We start from the raw sequence: 17461 nt of genomic DNA on the forward strand, positions 1-17461 counted from the left end.
GAGAGGAAATACATAAAATAGAGAGCACAAAAACAAAATAGGTCAATGAAACCAAGAGATTTTTTTTGAAAAGATAACAAAATTAATATATCTTTCACCAAGCTAATCAAGAAAATAAGAGGACCCAACTGAAAAAAATAAGAAATTAAAGAGGAGAAATAACAACTGATATCACAGAGATGCAATAAATCACAAGAGAGTATAATGAACAGTTATATGCCAACAAACTGGACAACCTCTGAAGAAATGGAGAAATTTCTAGAAACATACAGTCTTCCAAGACTTAATCAGGAAGAAATAGACAATCTGAAACAGACTGATCACTAGTAGTGAAATTACATTAGTAATTAAAAAATACTCCCAGGAAATGAAAGTGCAGGTCCAGAAGGCTTCACAGTGGGAATGCTGCCAAACGTAAAAGAGAGCTAATCCCTATCTTTCTCAAACTATTTCAAAAAATTGAAGAGAATGGAACTCTTCCAGATACATTATACGAGGCCACCATTACCCTGATACCTAAACCAGACAAAGACAATAAAAAAAAAAAGAAAATTACAGACCAATATCTCTGATGAATATAAATGAAAAAATCCTCAACAAAATGTTAGCAAATCAAATTTAACAATATATAAAAAGGACCATACACCATGATCAAATGGAATTTATTCCAGGGATTCAAGGATGGTTCAATACTTTTAAATCAATGTGATACATCACATTCACATGATGATCTCAATAAATGCAGAAAAACATTTGACAGAATTTAACACCTATTCAACACCTATTTGATGAGATAAAAACTCTCATCAAAGTTGGTATAGAGGAATTCATAAAGACTATTTAATTTATGTCAAACCCACACTTAACATCATACTCAATGGTAAAAAGCTGAAATCTTTTCCTCTAAAATCAGGAAAAAGACAAGGATGCCCACTCTAGCATACTTGTTCTATTTAACATAGTATTGGAAGCCCTAGCCAGAGCAATAAAACATGAAAAGTAAAATGAATCCAAATTGGAAGGTAAGAAGTAAAACTGTCATTATTTGCAGATGACAAGATGCTGTGTATAGAAAACTCTAAAGTCTCCATGAAAAAATAATTAGGAGTAATAAATGAATTCAGTAAAGTTGCAGGATAGAAGATTAATATAAAGAAATATGTTGCTTTTCTATATGCTAATAATAAACTATCAGAAAGAGAAAGCAAGAAAAAAAATACTGTTTAAATATCTCATCAAAAATATAAACTTACATGAGTAGGTGAAAAACCTAAATGCTGAAACTATGAAACATTGATGAAGGAGATTGAAGCTGATGCAAAAAAATGGAAAGGTAGCATGTGTTTTTGCATTGGAAGAATTAGTATTCTTAAAATGTCCATACTATGCACAGCAATCTAGAGATTTAATGTAATCCCTAAGAAAATACTCATGACATTTTTCACAGAACTAGAAGAAATAATCCTAAAATATACATGGAACCACAAAAGACCCTGGATTGCCAAAGCAATCTTGAGAAAAAAAGGACAAAGCTGGAAGTATCATGTTCCCTGATTTCAGACTACACTACAAACTACAGTAATATAACAGTATGATACTGACACAAAATCAGACACCTAGATAAATGGAACAGAATAAAGAGCTCAGAAATAAACCCAGACACTTATGGTCAATTAATCTGTGGCAAAGGAGGCAAGAATATACAATGGAGAAAAGGTAGTCTCTTCAATAAGAGATACTGGGAAAACTGGACAATTATGTGTAAAAAAGTCAAAATAGAACATTTTCTAACACCTTATACAAAAATAAAATAAAAATGGATTAAAGACCTAAATGTAAGACCTGAAACCATAAAACTCCTAGAAGAGAACATAGGTAGAACACTGTTTGACAGAAATCATAGCAATATTTTTTTTTTGGTTCTGTCTCCTAAGGAAAAAGAAACAAAAGTAAAAATAAATAAATGGGACCTAGTTAAACTTAAAACATTTTTCACAACAAAGGAAAGCATAGAGGAAATGAAAAGACAACCTACTGGGAGAATGGGAGAAAATATTTGAAAATTATATGATTAATAATGGGTTAATATCCAAAATATACAAACAGTTCATACAACTCGATATCAAAAGAAACAAACAACTTAATCAAAAAATGGCAGAAGACCTGAAGAGACAGTTTTACAAAAAGATATACAGACCACCAACAGGGACATGAAAAAAATGCTCAGCATTGCTAATTATCAGAGAGACACAAATCAAAACCACAAGAAGACATTATCTCACACTTGTCAGAAAGGCTGTTATTTAAAAGACAAGAAATAACAAGTTTTGGCACGGATGTGGAGAAAAGGGAACCCTAGTACACTGTTGGTGGGAAAATAAATTGGCACAGGCACTATGGAAAACATTATGGAGGTTCCTCAAAAAACTAAAGATATAATGACCGTATGATCCAGCAATTCCACTGCTGTGTATAAATATAAAGAAAACAAAAACACTAATCTGAAAGATGCATTCACTCCAATGTCCATAGCAGCATTATTTACAATAGATGAGATATGGATGCAACCTAAGTATCCATCAACTGAGAATGTATAAAGAAGATGATGAATGGATAAATATGCACACAGAATATTACTGAGTCATAGGCAGAATGAAATTCTGACATTTGCAATAATGTAAATATACTTAGAGGGTATTATGCTTAGTGAAATGAGTTGGACAGAGAAAGGCATACTCTACCTTATCTCTTATGAGTGGAATCTAAAAAATAAAACAAACAAATATAACATAACAGAAACAGATTCAGAGATGTAGAGAACAAATTAGTGGTTACCAGTGGGAAGAGGGAAGTAGGGAGGGGCAAAATAGTGGTATGTGATTAAACTATGCAAACTACTATGTGTAAAATAAATAAGCAACGAGGATATATTGTACAGCACAGAGAAATATAATCTTTATTTTGTAATAACTTTGTAGTACAGTTTATAAAAAATTGACTCACTATATTGTACACCTGAAGCTAATATAATATTGTTAATCAACTATGCTTCAATTAAAAATAAAAGAATGCTAATGTATCTCTTTAAATGAGACATTTCCTGTAAAATTTACCTTAAAACATATGAACATTTACTTAAAGACTTATGTTTCAAAGAAACATCTATCAAAGAGACCAGCAGATAGACCTAAGTGTGGAAAAGTAGGTAGAAGGGACATTGGGTCTGGAGGGTGTAGGTGGAGATTCAGCCTAGAGAGTCTCTTGTGGGCACCAGATTGGGAAAGTTTTAGCAGTAGATGTGATTATATGTGGGGTATTGAAAGTGGTATTAAGGGATACACATCTGTTCAGACACAAGATGAAGAAACCAAAGTTCCCAAATGGTAAACGTATCATGGCAATAAGAAATTCTCAGGAATTCAGAAGAAGCTGTTGAATTTTGGAAGGACTCTCCATAGGAAACAGGTTCCAGCCCTTGACCCAGACTCTCAGACCAGAGCTCCTGTTCCCAGGGGAGAGCCTTAGGGAGACTAATAATGATCTTTCACCTTTAGAGACTCAAAAATTACATACTCAGAAATTAGAAATTTGAATAAACAGAAATCAGGTATGGAAATAACATTTCCAAAATCTGAACCATACTATCTAGGACATGAACCATATAATTCCAAGAGAGGCATTACAAGATGAGCTATGACTCAGGGAACAACATGAAACCCAGAAGACAGCAATGGAAGAGAACGTCCAGGGTCAAGTTTTTAGGAAAGGGAAATTGGGGCAGAGCTAGGAAACATAGTGTGACTGTTAAAGCAGCATTTCTTGGGCTAGGTTAGTAGGGAGTAGAACTTCATTTTAAACCACAGTATATGGAGATTGAGTAGGAAACTTTCTCTCTTGTCAGTACTACTCTAGGAAAAGGCAGGAATAGTGTACAAAAAGGTAACAGTTTGTCCTAATCTTAGGGAATTTGGAAGCTTGGTGAGTGGGGACTTGATTAACAACACTGAAAAATCAAAGTTTTAAAAGCACATTTTTTCCCCTTTATAAAACCATTCAATTGCCCAAATCAAGTCATAACTGTCCCTGTTTCAACACACTGCAGGTCAGACTTCTCTCTTCAAATTTTCAGTTTAGGCTCTTTAAATCTCTGTGCGGAAATGAAGTTCAGTTTCAGACATTTCCTTCTTATAAATGGCATCAAATTTCTCATTTTGGGCGACAGTGAAGTAATTCTTCCAGTCACCTGTAATCCCTAAAAATTACAAATAAGAAAACATATGAATGAATAAAATATTTTCATTATGAAGGAAAAGCTAATGTATACCAAAAGAAAAGATTTGTAATCTCAGTAGTGGGATTGCTGGGTCGTATGGTAGTTCTATTTTTAGTTTTTTAAGGAATCTCCATACTGTTCTCCATAGTGGCTATATCAATTTACATTCCCACCAAGTACAAGAGGGTTCCCTTTTCTCCACCTCATCTCCAGAATTTATTGTTTGTAGATTTTTTGATGATGGCCATTCTGACTGGTGTGAGGTGATACCTCATTGTAGTTTTGATTTATATTTCTCTAATGATTAGTGATGTTGAGCATCCTTTCATGTGTTTGTTGGAAATATGTATATCTTCTTTGGAGAAATGTCTATTTAGGTCTTCTGCCCATTTTTGGATTGGGTTGTTTGTTTTTTTGATATTGAGCTGCTTGTAAATTTTGGAGATTAATCCTCTGTCAGTTGCTTTGTTTGCAAATATTTTCTCCCATTCTGAGGGTTGTCTTTTCATCTTGGTTATGGTTTCCTTTGCTGTGCAAAAGCTTTGAAGTTTCATTAAGTCCCATTTGTTTATTTTTGTTTTTATTTCTATTTCTCTAGTAGGTGGGTCAAAAAGGATCTTGCTGTGATTTATGTCATAGAGTGTTCTGCCTATGTTTTCCTCTAAGAGTTTTATAGTGTGTGGCCTTACATTTAGGTCTTTAATCCATTTTGAGTTTATTTTGTGTATGGTGTTAGGAAGTGTTCTAATTTCATTCTTTTACATGTAGCTGTCCAGTTTTTCCAGCACCTCTTATTGAAGAGGCTGTCTTTTCTCCATTATATATTCTTGCCTCCTTTATCAAAAATAAGGTGCAGAGTCTGGCTTTTAAAAATACATAAGAAAGATTAATTTTCTTGTCTAAATTTATGGGCTGTACAATAGTTTCCTAAAAGAGATTCTTTTAGTGTTTCTAATTGTCCTAGGTCATGGGGTTACCACTGGCCACTGGATCAATGGTCAGGGAGTATTCTATTTCATGAGTTACTTTTGGAAACTGTACAAAGACCTGGTCAAGAGCACAGTCAAACCATGAAACAGAAAGCTGATAAGTATCATTTCACAAAAATAATAAATGAGGATGTTATGATATTTGGATGATATTTGTGTTTCCTGAATTCACTAGACATATCTTATTTTAATTTTAGAGGAGAAGAATAGCATTAAAATCAAACACATAAAATCCCTGAACCATTTTTACAAAGGTGAAACTGTTGGGATATAAATTTACATTTAATCTTTTATACTGGATGCTTAAAAATATATATTTGGAAAATTAATAAATTTTTAATGTACTGCTAATGGGTTTGGAGGAAAACATTAATTTTGCAAATTTATTTAATATTAAATATAATAGTGTTGAATTTCAAGCCTTATTAACCCATGATTGCTTCATGAAGATTTAAAACCCTTTTAATGAAAAATATCCCCATAGACAAGGTTGTTTCCCTGGTTTTTTACTTTATTCTGTTTTCACCAAATGATAATAGTTCTTTGGAATGTATGTGAGGGTAATGCATATCTGGGATAGTACACCTCTAAAGATGTCACTGAAAAGAGAAAGTGCATATTTAAACAATAAAGAGTCATATATAAAGTAGTCTAATAATCTTCTATTTTGAGTATAAATACTATATACACAAACACATTTGCTTCACAAGAGTGAGGGAAGTATAAAAATTTTTTTGATAAAATAAATTCTTGCCAAATCTCAGGGTTTTCTGTTTTGTTGCTGTTTGGGACATAGGCATAAACATTGGACATTATCTATCCTCTCCCTAACATCGTTACTATTGTGTGACTAAATTTTGAATTTGATTTATCCAGCGTGGACTCCTTCAAGACTGAAGACCAAACTATGCTTGGCCCTTTGTCCATTCTTCACTTTTGAGCCCTTTTCAATATTCATTACATGCATGCCTCTTGTATTATATTATGAGCTTCTTGAGGTAGATGTACATGTCATTTATATTCTAGAGAATATGAGCTGCATATAGGTGTTCATGAAGAGCTTTTCATAAATATTAACTAATGAATAAAGGGTATTCTTTAAGTGTTATTGAATGCATGAATGAATAAATGAATAGATGAATCTTGAACTATTAGATTAGAACATATTAGACTAATATGACTTGCTACTTTTGTGTATATCATTTTTGGTCAGAAAAAATATAGTAAATGCTTATATATCTTTTCCCAAAATCCTCCCCCAAAACTTGTGCTATAGGTGTTATTCCTTTCTTCATTTTGTCAGTGATGTAACCGAAACTGTGGCAGATTTATTAATATATGCAAAGTCAAAGGTTCAGTGAGTGGCATAGCCTCGATAAATCCCAGAGCAATCTCACCACAAAGGTTATGTTCTTCACTACTCCCAGAGGGGATGTAAAGACTATCTCTCTCATATACCCTTTTCCTTTGAAGTTGGTGAAAGCATGGAATCCACATACTGAGCTTATCTCATCTATCTTTATACCCTAATGAGATATCATTGGATCATATCAATTTTCATATGACTGGGGATAAAACTCTCCTGGAAGTTACATTCAATGGTCTGGCATAATGAAAATTTGCCTTGTTTAATTAAAGACGTTTTTTGTCTCTGTTTCTTCCACAAGAAAAACATGTGTGTGTGTTATGTGTGTGTTGTGCATTTATCAGTCTTATTTGTTCAAATTTGTAATGCACCATTTACAATGAAAAATTTGCCTTGCCCTCTTATACCACAGATTATTTTTTAAGTGCAGTGTTTTTGAAAATTAAAAGAAAAACATAATTTAGTGTTTTTAGTATAGGACTACACTAAGGTACAGAGAAAACTGTGTTAGAAATATCTGTAATCATATAACTCTTTCAAAATTGAGGGTTTTGATCCACGTGTTCATATGCACAATATATTCCTAGGGTTATGTTTACTTCCCGGCACACCAGCTGAAATTTTATCTTTTTCTCTCCAATCCAGTAAAGGACATTGAAAAGAAAGGTGGCAAGACTAGGTGGATAACTTCTCAAATTTTAGTTAATAATCTGTTAAATGCATTATTTTTATCATTAATAACACATTTTTGACACAAGCCATATACAATAAACCATAATATACAGTATTTGCCTTAATGGAAATAGAGCTGTATTTTGACAGTGAATGACATATTTCTCTATTGTCATTTTCTTAAGTTAATTTTAGATTCCATGTTTTCCTATAATTCAGACAGTATTTTTAGGGAGGAAAAACTTCCCATATGGTAAAAAAATGTTATTACTCTTGGTGAATCCTTCTTAACAAAATGACCACTGCTTTCTAAATGATAAGGGGTCTTTAAAGAAGATGGTACTGTGTTGAGTGACATTAGTTTATTACTGGGGAGGAGAAGGAGGCCTATGACAATTTAAACAAAGATTTAAGATTTAGTAATAAAAAATTTGGAATGACTCACATCAGAATTGACAAAACCACTCCCTTTTAGCAGGGTAGTAAATAGAAGGAGAAATATGTATCAAGTACTCAAGATATTTTAATAACGTGTTTACATGCATTATTTCCTTTAATAATTTCTAATCTAATTCAGCAACTTTTGTGGTAGGTATTTTTAGTGTCCTTATTTTACAGATGAAGAAATTGATGCCAAAATTGGCTAAGTAACTTGATAGAGATTACAAAGCTAATCCTCACTTCAGAGTAATTCATAAGAAAGTAAAAAGGAAAATTAAACTCAGCAAAATATTAACCTTTGCGCATAAAAGAGGATTTACTGTGATCCATCACTGTACTTGGTAGATGTGTATAATTCACCAGAGGGTTGTCCTTCATCATTTCAAAGGAGGTATGATGGATGATCTTATCCAAGATCTCATCATTCAGGTTCTTCTCTAGAAATCTAACAATCTTCTTGATTTCTTTCTTTGGATTCTATCAGTGGGTAAAGAGACATATGCTAGAAAATGGTACACAATAACTCATTAACATAATGTGAAAAAAATCATAAAAATGAGAAAAATCAACAATTTATGTTTAGTAAAAGTAGAATGGAATATTTTGTTTGTACTAAATCTTATATTTTTAGTTTTCATTCAAAGTACAATAACAATAAATCTTGGCCTAAATATTAACAGTATTTAGAGAAAAAGATTATAGTAATGATTTTAAGCTCAATTTGTGATCAGATTTGAAATGTAAATGTTTTAGGGACCTAGTATCTTTGTTCCTTCTGCCATTATTTTTCTGTTCTTCATCAAAATTGCTTTCTTATTCTTAATAATAATATTTAAAAACAAAAATAATAAATTCAGGGAAAACTTCAGGTATTTTTTAAAGTGTAAATACTGATCAAATCTTGCTTGGATGTAAATTATTAAAAACAAACTCCAATGAAGTTGCAAAGATATCAAGACCTAAATTATTCATTGGTCTTTGAGAATAAGAAGAAAAAAATCTGAGAGATAAATCATTTTTTCAGATTCTAATGACATAAACTTAATATTTATAACTTTTTAGGAAGCTAAGTTAAAATCTGCATAGATATATCTAGAAAGATTTTGAGGGGGTAACATCTAAGCTGAGTTTAGAAAGATGAGTCAGAATTTACCAAGATGCAGTCTGCTGAGTGGTTGGAGAGTGAATTCCCAGCAGGGAAAATAGTTAAAATTCTTGGAGGTATAGGTTCTCACAGTGTGTTCAAGGGAGAAAAAAAGCAAAGTGGTTGCAGTTAGAGCTGAGTTGTTTATAGGAGTGGGAGAGGCTATGAATCAAGAAAGATGAATTGGGGTAAAATTGAGAACATCCTTGGATGTCCTGCTGAAGGATTTGGACTGTATCTGATATGTAGTAGGGAAGCAACAGCATTTAATAATATGTCTTATTAACTCTCTGTGTGTTTATGTATGTGTGTGTGTGTGTGTGTGTGTGGTGAATGTATGTGCATGTGTTTTTTTTTTTGCAATCTCAGTTTGTTGTCTTTTTTTTTTTTTTTCTGTACACGGGCCTCTCACTGTTGTGGCCTCTCCCGTTGCGGAGCACAGGCTCCGGACGCGCAGGCTCAGCAGCAATGGCTCACGGGCCCAGCCGCTCCGCGGCATGTGGGATCTTCCCGGACCGGGGCACGAACCTGCGTCCCCTGAATCGGTAGGCAGACTCTCAACCACTGCACCACCAGGGAAGCCCTGTTGTCTTTTTTTTTTTTTAATATCTTTATTGGAGTATAATTGCTTTACAATAGTGTGTTAATTTCTGCTGTATAACAAAGTGAATCAGCTATACATATACATATATCCCCATATCCCCTCCCTCTTGCTTCTCCTTCCCACCCTCCCTATCCCACCCCTCTAGGTGGTCACAAAGCACCGAGCTGATGTAAAGGAGAAGGACACATTTGAAAGATATAATAGTTAGAGCATGTGAAACAATGGGATGTTCAGGATATAGTGGAACCATATCAGCTACATGAAAGCCAGTGAGGACAATTTACTTTCAAGCTTTGAACTCTGAATGAACAACCAAACATCATTAACCAAAAGAGAGAATAAAGGAAAAGGATTACCTGTTGGAGAGAGAGAAGCAAGACGAGTTTAGTTTTGAACATGTTAAATTTGAGGGTTGTTTTAATAAAAACATGGGTTTGAATTCAGGGTAGAAGTTAAAATGGAGTTTTTGGTGGGTCATTAGTACATAAATAGTTTTGGCAACAGTGGGCTTGGACATGATCATCAAACTATAGCAAAGAGTTCAAAAAGAAAAATGAGTAAGTGATAGAGATTCACAGGAAAACCATGACAGTGTGATAACCAATTAAATGTAGGAGAGAAGTTCGAAAAGAAAAGGTGCTCAAAAGAAACACAATGGTTAAGAAGGATGAGGATAAAAATGTCCCTGATTTCAGTTATTGTCATTAATGACCTTAACCAGATTTGGGTAAGTAGGCAAGGAAAATAGGCAAAGCAATCATGTCATTTTGGACTCCATAGAGTCCAAGTTGAAAAAATATAATAATCCTTTTACCCCAGGATGTAGCTAAAGAATTATCTAGAATGCATTTCTACCATTTTACCTCTTTCATATCTTCATAGAATAAGAAAAGTATTGGGTGTTCTTCCTTTTTCTTCCACCAGCTTTTAACGTGATTAAACCAGGAGCCAAAGGCCACTAAAACCAGAGAAACAGTCTACTTCCATAAGCATTCATCAAATCAAAGATTTGTTTGTGACCAATAAGTCAAAGTGTACAAACATTTTGTGGAATTTAGTACTCAAGGGAACTGAGACTGTAAAGCCAATTTAAACAATTATATACCATCAGCCATTTATGGATGTATAATCAGATTTTAAAAATATTAAGTACAAAAGAAGAATTTCAAATGAAAATACATTGACCTCTAATAGGTTATACTTAGCCTCACACAGAAGAAAACTATTCTTTTATGAAGTACTCAATCAATTATTTACCTAAGTACTATAAATATATCTGTAACAGATTTAACTAATGATTTGGGCAAGTTAAACAATTTCTATTCTGAGCAGGAACTGAGAATGAGTTTTTAGCAACTGAAAAGAGATTCAAGAATATTTTCATTAAGCCAATGTTTAATACCAGGTTTATATGTTGAATGTCATAGTAAAATATTAGATGTATTTGATTTAATTTTTAAATGGTATTTGAATGTACTTGTTACTGATTTGGAAAAATAAGTGTTTTGAAAGGAAAATTCGTACTTGTAATGGTTAATATTATTTTTTAAAATAATTTAAAAATGACATTAATTTTTAGCCAAGGCCATCGTACCATTTCCAGTCAAGAATTTCTCTAGATATTCTCCCCAGGTTCCCGGAAGAGGTTGTAAATTATTCATTAAGTCAAAATGGTAAAATGAGACTGCAACATCCTTGGCATTTCGAGCCAGATAAATCATCTGCAGGGAGAGGATGAAAAAAATCAAATACATGATATTTTGTTTAAGAAAAAAAGTAACATATAGTAGGCATGTAAACCAACAGGTTTGAAATCCATGAAATTAAAAACAGGAAAATATTAAGAAAATTAATGAAACAAAAAGCTGGATCTTTTAAAAAAAATCAAGAAAATTGATAAACGTCTAACAAGACTGACAAAATAAATAGAGAAGACACAAATTACTAGTATCAATAAAAAACAGGGGATATCACAACAAATCTTGCAGCTATTAAAAGAAAAATAAGAGTGTGAAAAGATACCAAACATCTTACTTCATCAGGGAAATGCAAATTAAAACAATGAGACACAACTCCATACTTTTTAGAATGGCCAAAATCTAGAACAGTGACAACACTAAACCCTGGTGAGGGTGTGGAACAACAGGAAATCTCATTCATTGCTGGTGGGGGTGCAAAATGGTACTGCTACTTCATAAGACACATTTTTCTTTCAAAACAAAATATACTTTTACCATATGATCCAGAAATTGCATTACTTGGTATTTACCCAAAGGAGTTGAAAAATAAAGTTCACACAAAAATCTGCAAATGTGTTTATACCAGCTTTGTTCATAATTGCCAAAATTTGGAAACAACCATAATGTCCCTCAGTAGGTTACTGGATAAATAAACCCTGGTACCTCCAGTCAATAGACTATTACTCATTACTAACAAGAAATGAGCTATCAAGCCATGAAAAGACATGGAAGAATATTAAAGGCATATTACTAAGTGAAAGATGCAATCTGAAAAGGCTACGTATGTATGATTCTAACAATATGACATACTGGAAAAGGCAAAACTATGGAGGCAATAAGAAGATCAGTGGTTGCCAGGGTTAAGGGGAGAAAATGAATCAGTGGAGCACAGAGGATTTATAGGGCAGTGAAACTGCACTGTATGGTACTATAATGGTATATACATGTCATCATATATTTGTCCAAACCCATGGAATGTACAACACCAATAGTGAACCCTAAGGTAAATTATGGACTTTGGGTGATAATGATGTGTCCATGTAGGTTCATCAATTGTAACAAATGTATCGCTCTGGTGAGAGGTCAGAGATATTGATGATGGGGAGTCTATGGATATGTGGGAGCAAGGGATATATGGAAAACCTCTTTAACTTCCTCTCAGTTTTCTGTCAAAATAAATTTGCTTTAAAAATAGATAAAATTGCTGTAAAATAAAGTCTGTTAAAAGAAAGAATAAGATGGGAATATTATTAACATTTCATTACAAAACTCAACAACTTAGAATTCCTCACATATCACAAACTAGCAAAAGCCAGATAGATAATCTGAATAGCTTCACAATTATTGGAAAAAAAATGAGTTTTAAATTTAAAAGTTTCCCCGAAGCAAATATCCAGGCTCAAATGTCTCACTGAAGAATTTTACCAAACTATTAAATAAGAATTGATATCCTTATGCTGAGTTTTCAGGGAAGGTCAAACTATATAAGACAGCTGGGAAATAATAGTAGCAATATTGTGCTGAGATAAGGATTTTGTTGCTTCATAACCTTGGAAAACTTGAGCATGTACGTTTAGGCTAAAACGTATTCTTTTAATCGAAACACGTTTTTTTAATGTAGCTCACTTCTCATGGTAACAGATAAACAAAACATTTGAGCAATTACTTTACTTACTATGTGAGTGAAAAAGGGTTAAAAGTCACATTAAAAAATTTACTTGTGGTTTAGAGTATACCTTGCAGTTGTTTTCCCAGAAAGACTTAGGAATGAGATCAATTGGTAGATGTGTCTTCACAAGCCGGGGTGATGGATTCTTCTCTAATTGCTCTATACCTAGGGAAATTTAGTTTGGTTATGGAGATACTAGAGTCTCCAAGGAACCTGCGTTTCTGGATTTTCTTAACCAACTTTTCAAAATATTTTTGACCAGTATATAATGCTGCTAAATTTTGAACCAATCTCAAGCATCATTTATCTGGATTCTAAGAGCCAATATTTTCTAATGGTTAAGAGCTTGGGTTCTGCAGTTAGCCTCTTTGGGCTCAAATCCTAACTTTATCACTCATCATGAAATATCTGAAAGTATCCCAGAGTCTCTAGGCTTCATTTTAACCACCTCCCAAATGACAAGTAATAATACCAACCTTAGCAATTTGGAGTTTTATCATGCCTTTGCATTATTACAAGTAATTACAAAAATGTTTCCTGTATGTAGAGATATTGATAACTGGTAATTCTCATATTGGCTATTGTTATGCAGCAGCTATTGTAGTATAGATGAGATCTTTGTAGAGCATCACCTGTTGTACCTGCATTTTCATTATTTCCTTTATGTGTCATATATATATATATATATTACGCATATAAAAAATGAAATTTTTGTGCAATTTTTAGGTGCTGGCTGAAATTTCTAAAGACATACAACTAATAAGTAATAGAACTTAGTTTCAAATTAAGTCTTTGGTTAAGGGTTATATGAACTTCCTTGTGACAGAAAGTATCCATTTATTTTCTACATGAAGAGCTAGGAAGATCCCAGGGGCCTAGATCAATCTATAAGTGACTTGGCCAGTCTGAGGGCACTTTTGGGGTAAAGGCATACTCAGAGAATTTCTGACATGGACCAGGAAGAGCTGTGATTACCCTTAATTTATGATTTTTTAATGGACTCAGTGGCCTTTATCACTTCCCAGATTTATCTGTTAATGATGTCATCCCATATAGAGTCGTCAGTCCCTAAAATCTCAATTATTCTTGTCTCCTCCTTCAGGTTTCACATCCAGTCAATCTTACAGTCCTGTACATTTTTTCACAATATTACTTACACCCAGTCTAACCTCTAGATTACCTGTTAATCCTATATATATCATCTTCACATATTTTGCATACAAAGGCACACCTGCCCCAAATTGTATGACTCACTCATTCAAAGCAATCCTATGCTTCAATTGTTCACAAAATTAACTACATATGTTTAAAAGCCACTCAGTTGCAAATAAGTCATCCTTTTTAAATGTTCTATACAGCCCATATTTTGTCTCACAGTTTATGTTTATTTATTTGTTTATTGTCAGTTCCCATGCCTCTTCCCATCCTCATTCCCAAATGCGCACTGGAATGGAGAGTCCATAAGAGCAGAAGCGTAGCTTGTTATGTTCACCAGTGAATATTCTGTAGAGAACAGTTCATAGCACATGGTGTCAAGAAGAACCCCTTAATATCAATGTAGATAGGGTTGACAGACTTAGGAAATAAAGATGCAAGAATCCCAGTTAAATTTGAACTTCACATAAACAACAGATACCTGTAAGTATCTCCCCTGCAATATCTGAAATATACTAAATAAAAGAAGTATCTATCTGATTTTCAAATTTAATTGGGTATCCTGGATTTTATCTGGAACTATTAATTATACACCTGTAAAATTCCACCAGCTAATTCCTTATGTTTCTACTGACCTGGTAGCTGCAGCTACTTTATCCAGCATATAGAAATGAGAAATCATAATCTTCCACAACTCACTCTGCCTCAATGTCCATGACTTGAAATTTTATGTGTCTCTTTTATAAAGTTTTCACTATCTGTTCTTCCTCTTCCATCTCTTAACTTCACTGAAAGATTGCTCAACCTCTTCCGTCTTGTGATTGTTTTGCCACATGAGGTCCTTTAAATGAACCCTTTACATACTTAAATGTGAAAGTTGGGAATATGTAATGACATCACAAATATACACATTCAGGTTGCAGAGGAAATCTGAGTGTCAGTTTACTCTCCTTTACCTGCCAAATCTCACCTACTCACTCTCTGGTGATGCTACACAGCCTCACGTCCCATCCCCAACCTCTGTCTCTCACCAGTAATCTCTGGCTCCCCTGTCCCTGATTACTTTGATTCTATCACTTTTTCATTTCATACTTTTCTATGGTTCTGGAGTCTTAACTCACTCGATTGGTTGCTTGTCCCAGAATAATCCTTTAGTTTCAAGCTTTAGCATTTGCTCTCTGACTTCAGGCAACCACACAGAGGGAATCATATACCCTCTCAGTTGGTCCTTCTCTGCCTGTGGAAGTAACTAGCTCCAGTAGGGGAGATAATTTGAATTCTGATGTTTACATTGATAGACATTCACCACCATAATACTGTCTTTTTATCCCAGGTTTCTAGCAGCATTTGAAAGCTAGCCCTCGCTTTTTGAACCCTTCTCAATTGCTTACATGATACCCTACTCTGCTGATTCTCTCTTAGCTCACTGAGTATTTCTTAAGAATTACAAGCCCTGCATGATCTGTCCCTGCCCCGTCTCCAATTGTTTTGCCTCTCACTTTTCCGTTCTCTCATTGTTGTTGTTGGTGGTGGTGGTGGTTGATTTTTTAGTCCCTGGACTACACCTAGGTCTTTTCTGCATCTAGGCCCCCATACCTAATACTTCATCTTCCTGAAATATGCTTTCTCTAGCACTGTGCAAAGCTTTAGGTCTCCATTCAGAGCCGATATCCCTAACTACCCAATCTAAAGTAAAGTTTGCTGATGTTCCCTTTCGTAGAGCCCTATTCTCTGGATATGTTAGGCTAACAATATTCGTATATTGCTAGTTTCTTTACTTATTTAATGTCACAATGTTATTGTAAGCTACTTGGAGATAGGATATCTAATTTGCTGACTTTTTAAAAATAGATTTAATTAATTAATTAATTTATTTATTTATTGGCTGCGTTGGGTCTTCCGTTGCTGTGTGCAGGCTTTCTCTAGTTGCCATGAACAGGAGCTACTCTTCGTTGCAGTGTGAGAGCTTCTCATTGCAGTGGCTTCTCTTGTTGCAGAGCATAGGCTCTAGAGTGCAGGCTCAGTAGTTGTGGTGCACAGGCTTAGTTGCTCTGCGGCATGTGGGATCTTCCCGGGCCAGGGCTCAAACCCGTGTCCCCTGCATTGGCAGGCAGATTCTTAACCACTGTGACACCAGGGAAGCCCCTACTGATCATTTTTTATCTAGTCCATAGAACAGTGCACAGTTATTTAGAAGAACTCAGTAAATATTTGTGCAATGAAAAATGAATTGTATTAATAATAAATTTTATGTTTTATGAGACATTGGTACTTCTTATTTATTTAATTACAGCAATGTTCTAAATTAAGAAATTACTGTTCTAATCTGCCAAATTTTATACAACAAAATTCAGTAAAAGATAACAAATGGTTTTTTTATCAATGAGATTTTTAGTTGTTTTCCATAACAAAATTATTTTATCTTTGATTAGCATACCTGGATGTGCATGCAATGGACTAAACTACAGTTTCTCTGTATGCCTTGCTTATTGTACTGCTTGCAAAACTTCCATTTTATGTTACCAAATATACTCCATTTTCCTTGAATGGACATCACAAATACAGTGTTTAATATGTGATGTAAATACTACTACAAAATTATAAATTCTGGGTGATTTAAAATTACCTGAAGTCCCCAGTCCAGGAAGAGCCATTTCCAACATTGGAACTTTCACAGTTATAACATCTCGCTTACAGTTTTCAACATCTCCATCATTTAGAACCATGTCCAAAATTTCACTAACCCAAGTGGTACCTGTGGCAAAAGACAACATTTTTATTACCTTCACCTGAATCTGGGGGCAAAAAGTCCCAGTTGGAAGCCTGCCACCTTAATATATTATCTTAGAAAATTAATTCTGCAGAGTTTCTCTTTCTATGCCCCAAATGTCCATTTTAATATCCTCAAAGTAGATGGCTAGACTGACTTTTAGGAATACTAATTTTATTTAGGATGTTAGCGATTTTGTAGAGAAGCTAATTTTCAGGGAACAAAAGCTGAAGTCAGACGTGCATTTGTCAGGCCACAAAACTCACCTGATTTGGGGTAAGTGGCTATCACAATGTCATCTGGCCTGCTTTGGAACTGTTCAATCTTTTCCCAGTTGTTTGCAAAAGCATAGGTGATGGGACAGCCATGGACTATCTTCAGATTTTTTCTCAGGACATCTTTTTGGGAAGTCATCTTTGTTCCAGACTGTAAAAATACTTAATTGAATACTTAAGAATAATCAAATCATGGAGGGAAAAAGAGGGTAAAAATAAGAAACTGAGTAACTAATGTTATTAAGACACTGCAACTTGACAGTAAAATTGGCCTTTAACACACTGAGCACAAGAGATCTAAATACAAAGGGCATTTTTATGGGTGTACAGCTGTAGACTGCAAGAGCAGCAGCTGGCTCAGTGA

General features: G+C 34.1%; 1 protein-coding gene across 1 annotated transcript; it reads right to left on the reverse strand.

Moving 5' to 3' along the window:
* Positions 1–4115: 4115 nt before the first annotated feature.
* Positions 4116–17236, reverse strand: SULT1B1 (sulfotransferase family 1B member 1). Its single transcript, XM_067734699.1, has 7 exons — positions 17089–17236; positions 16679–16807; positions 12965–13062; positions 11084–11210; positions 10353–10447; positions 8038–8218; positions 4116–4252 (listed from the first exon to the last, which is right to left on the reverse strand). The coding sequence occupies exons 1-7, from the start codon at positions 17234–17236 to the stop codon at positions 4140–4142; spliced, it is 891 nt and encodes a 296-aa protein (XP_067590800.1). The 3' UTR covers positions 4116–4139.
* Between the last annotated feature and the right edge of the window lie 225 nt (positions 17237–17461).

Source organism: Pseudorca crassidens, chromosome 4, assembly GCF_039906515.1.
Source record: "Pseudorca crassidens isolate mPseCra1 chromosome 4, mPseCra1.hap1, whole genome shotgun sequence".
NCBI classification, from domain to species: Eukaryota; Metazoa; Chordata; class Mammalia; order Artiodactyla; family Delphinidae; genus Pseudorca; species Pseudorca crassidens.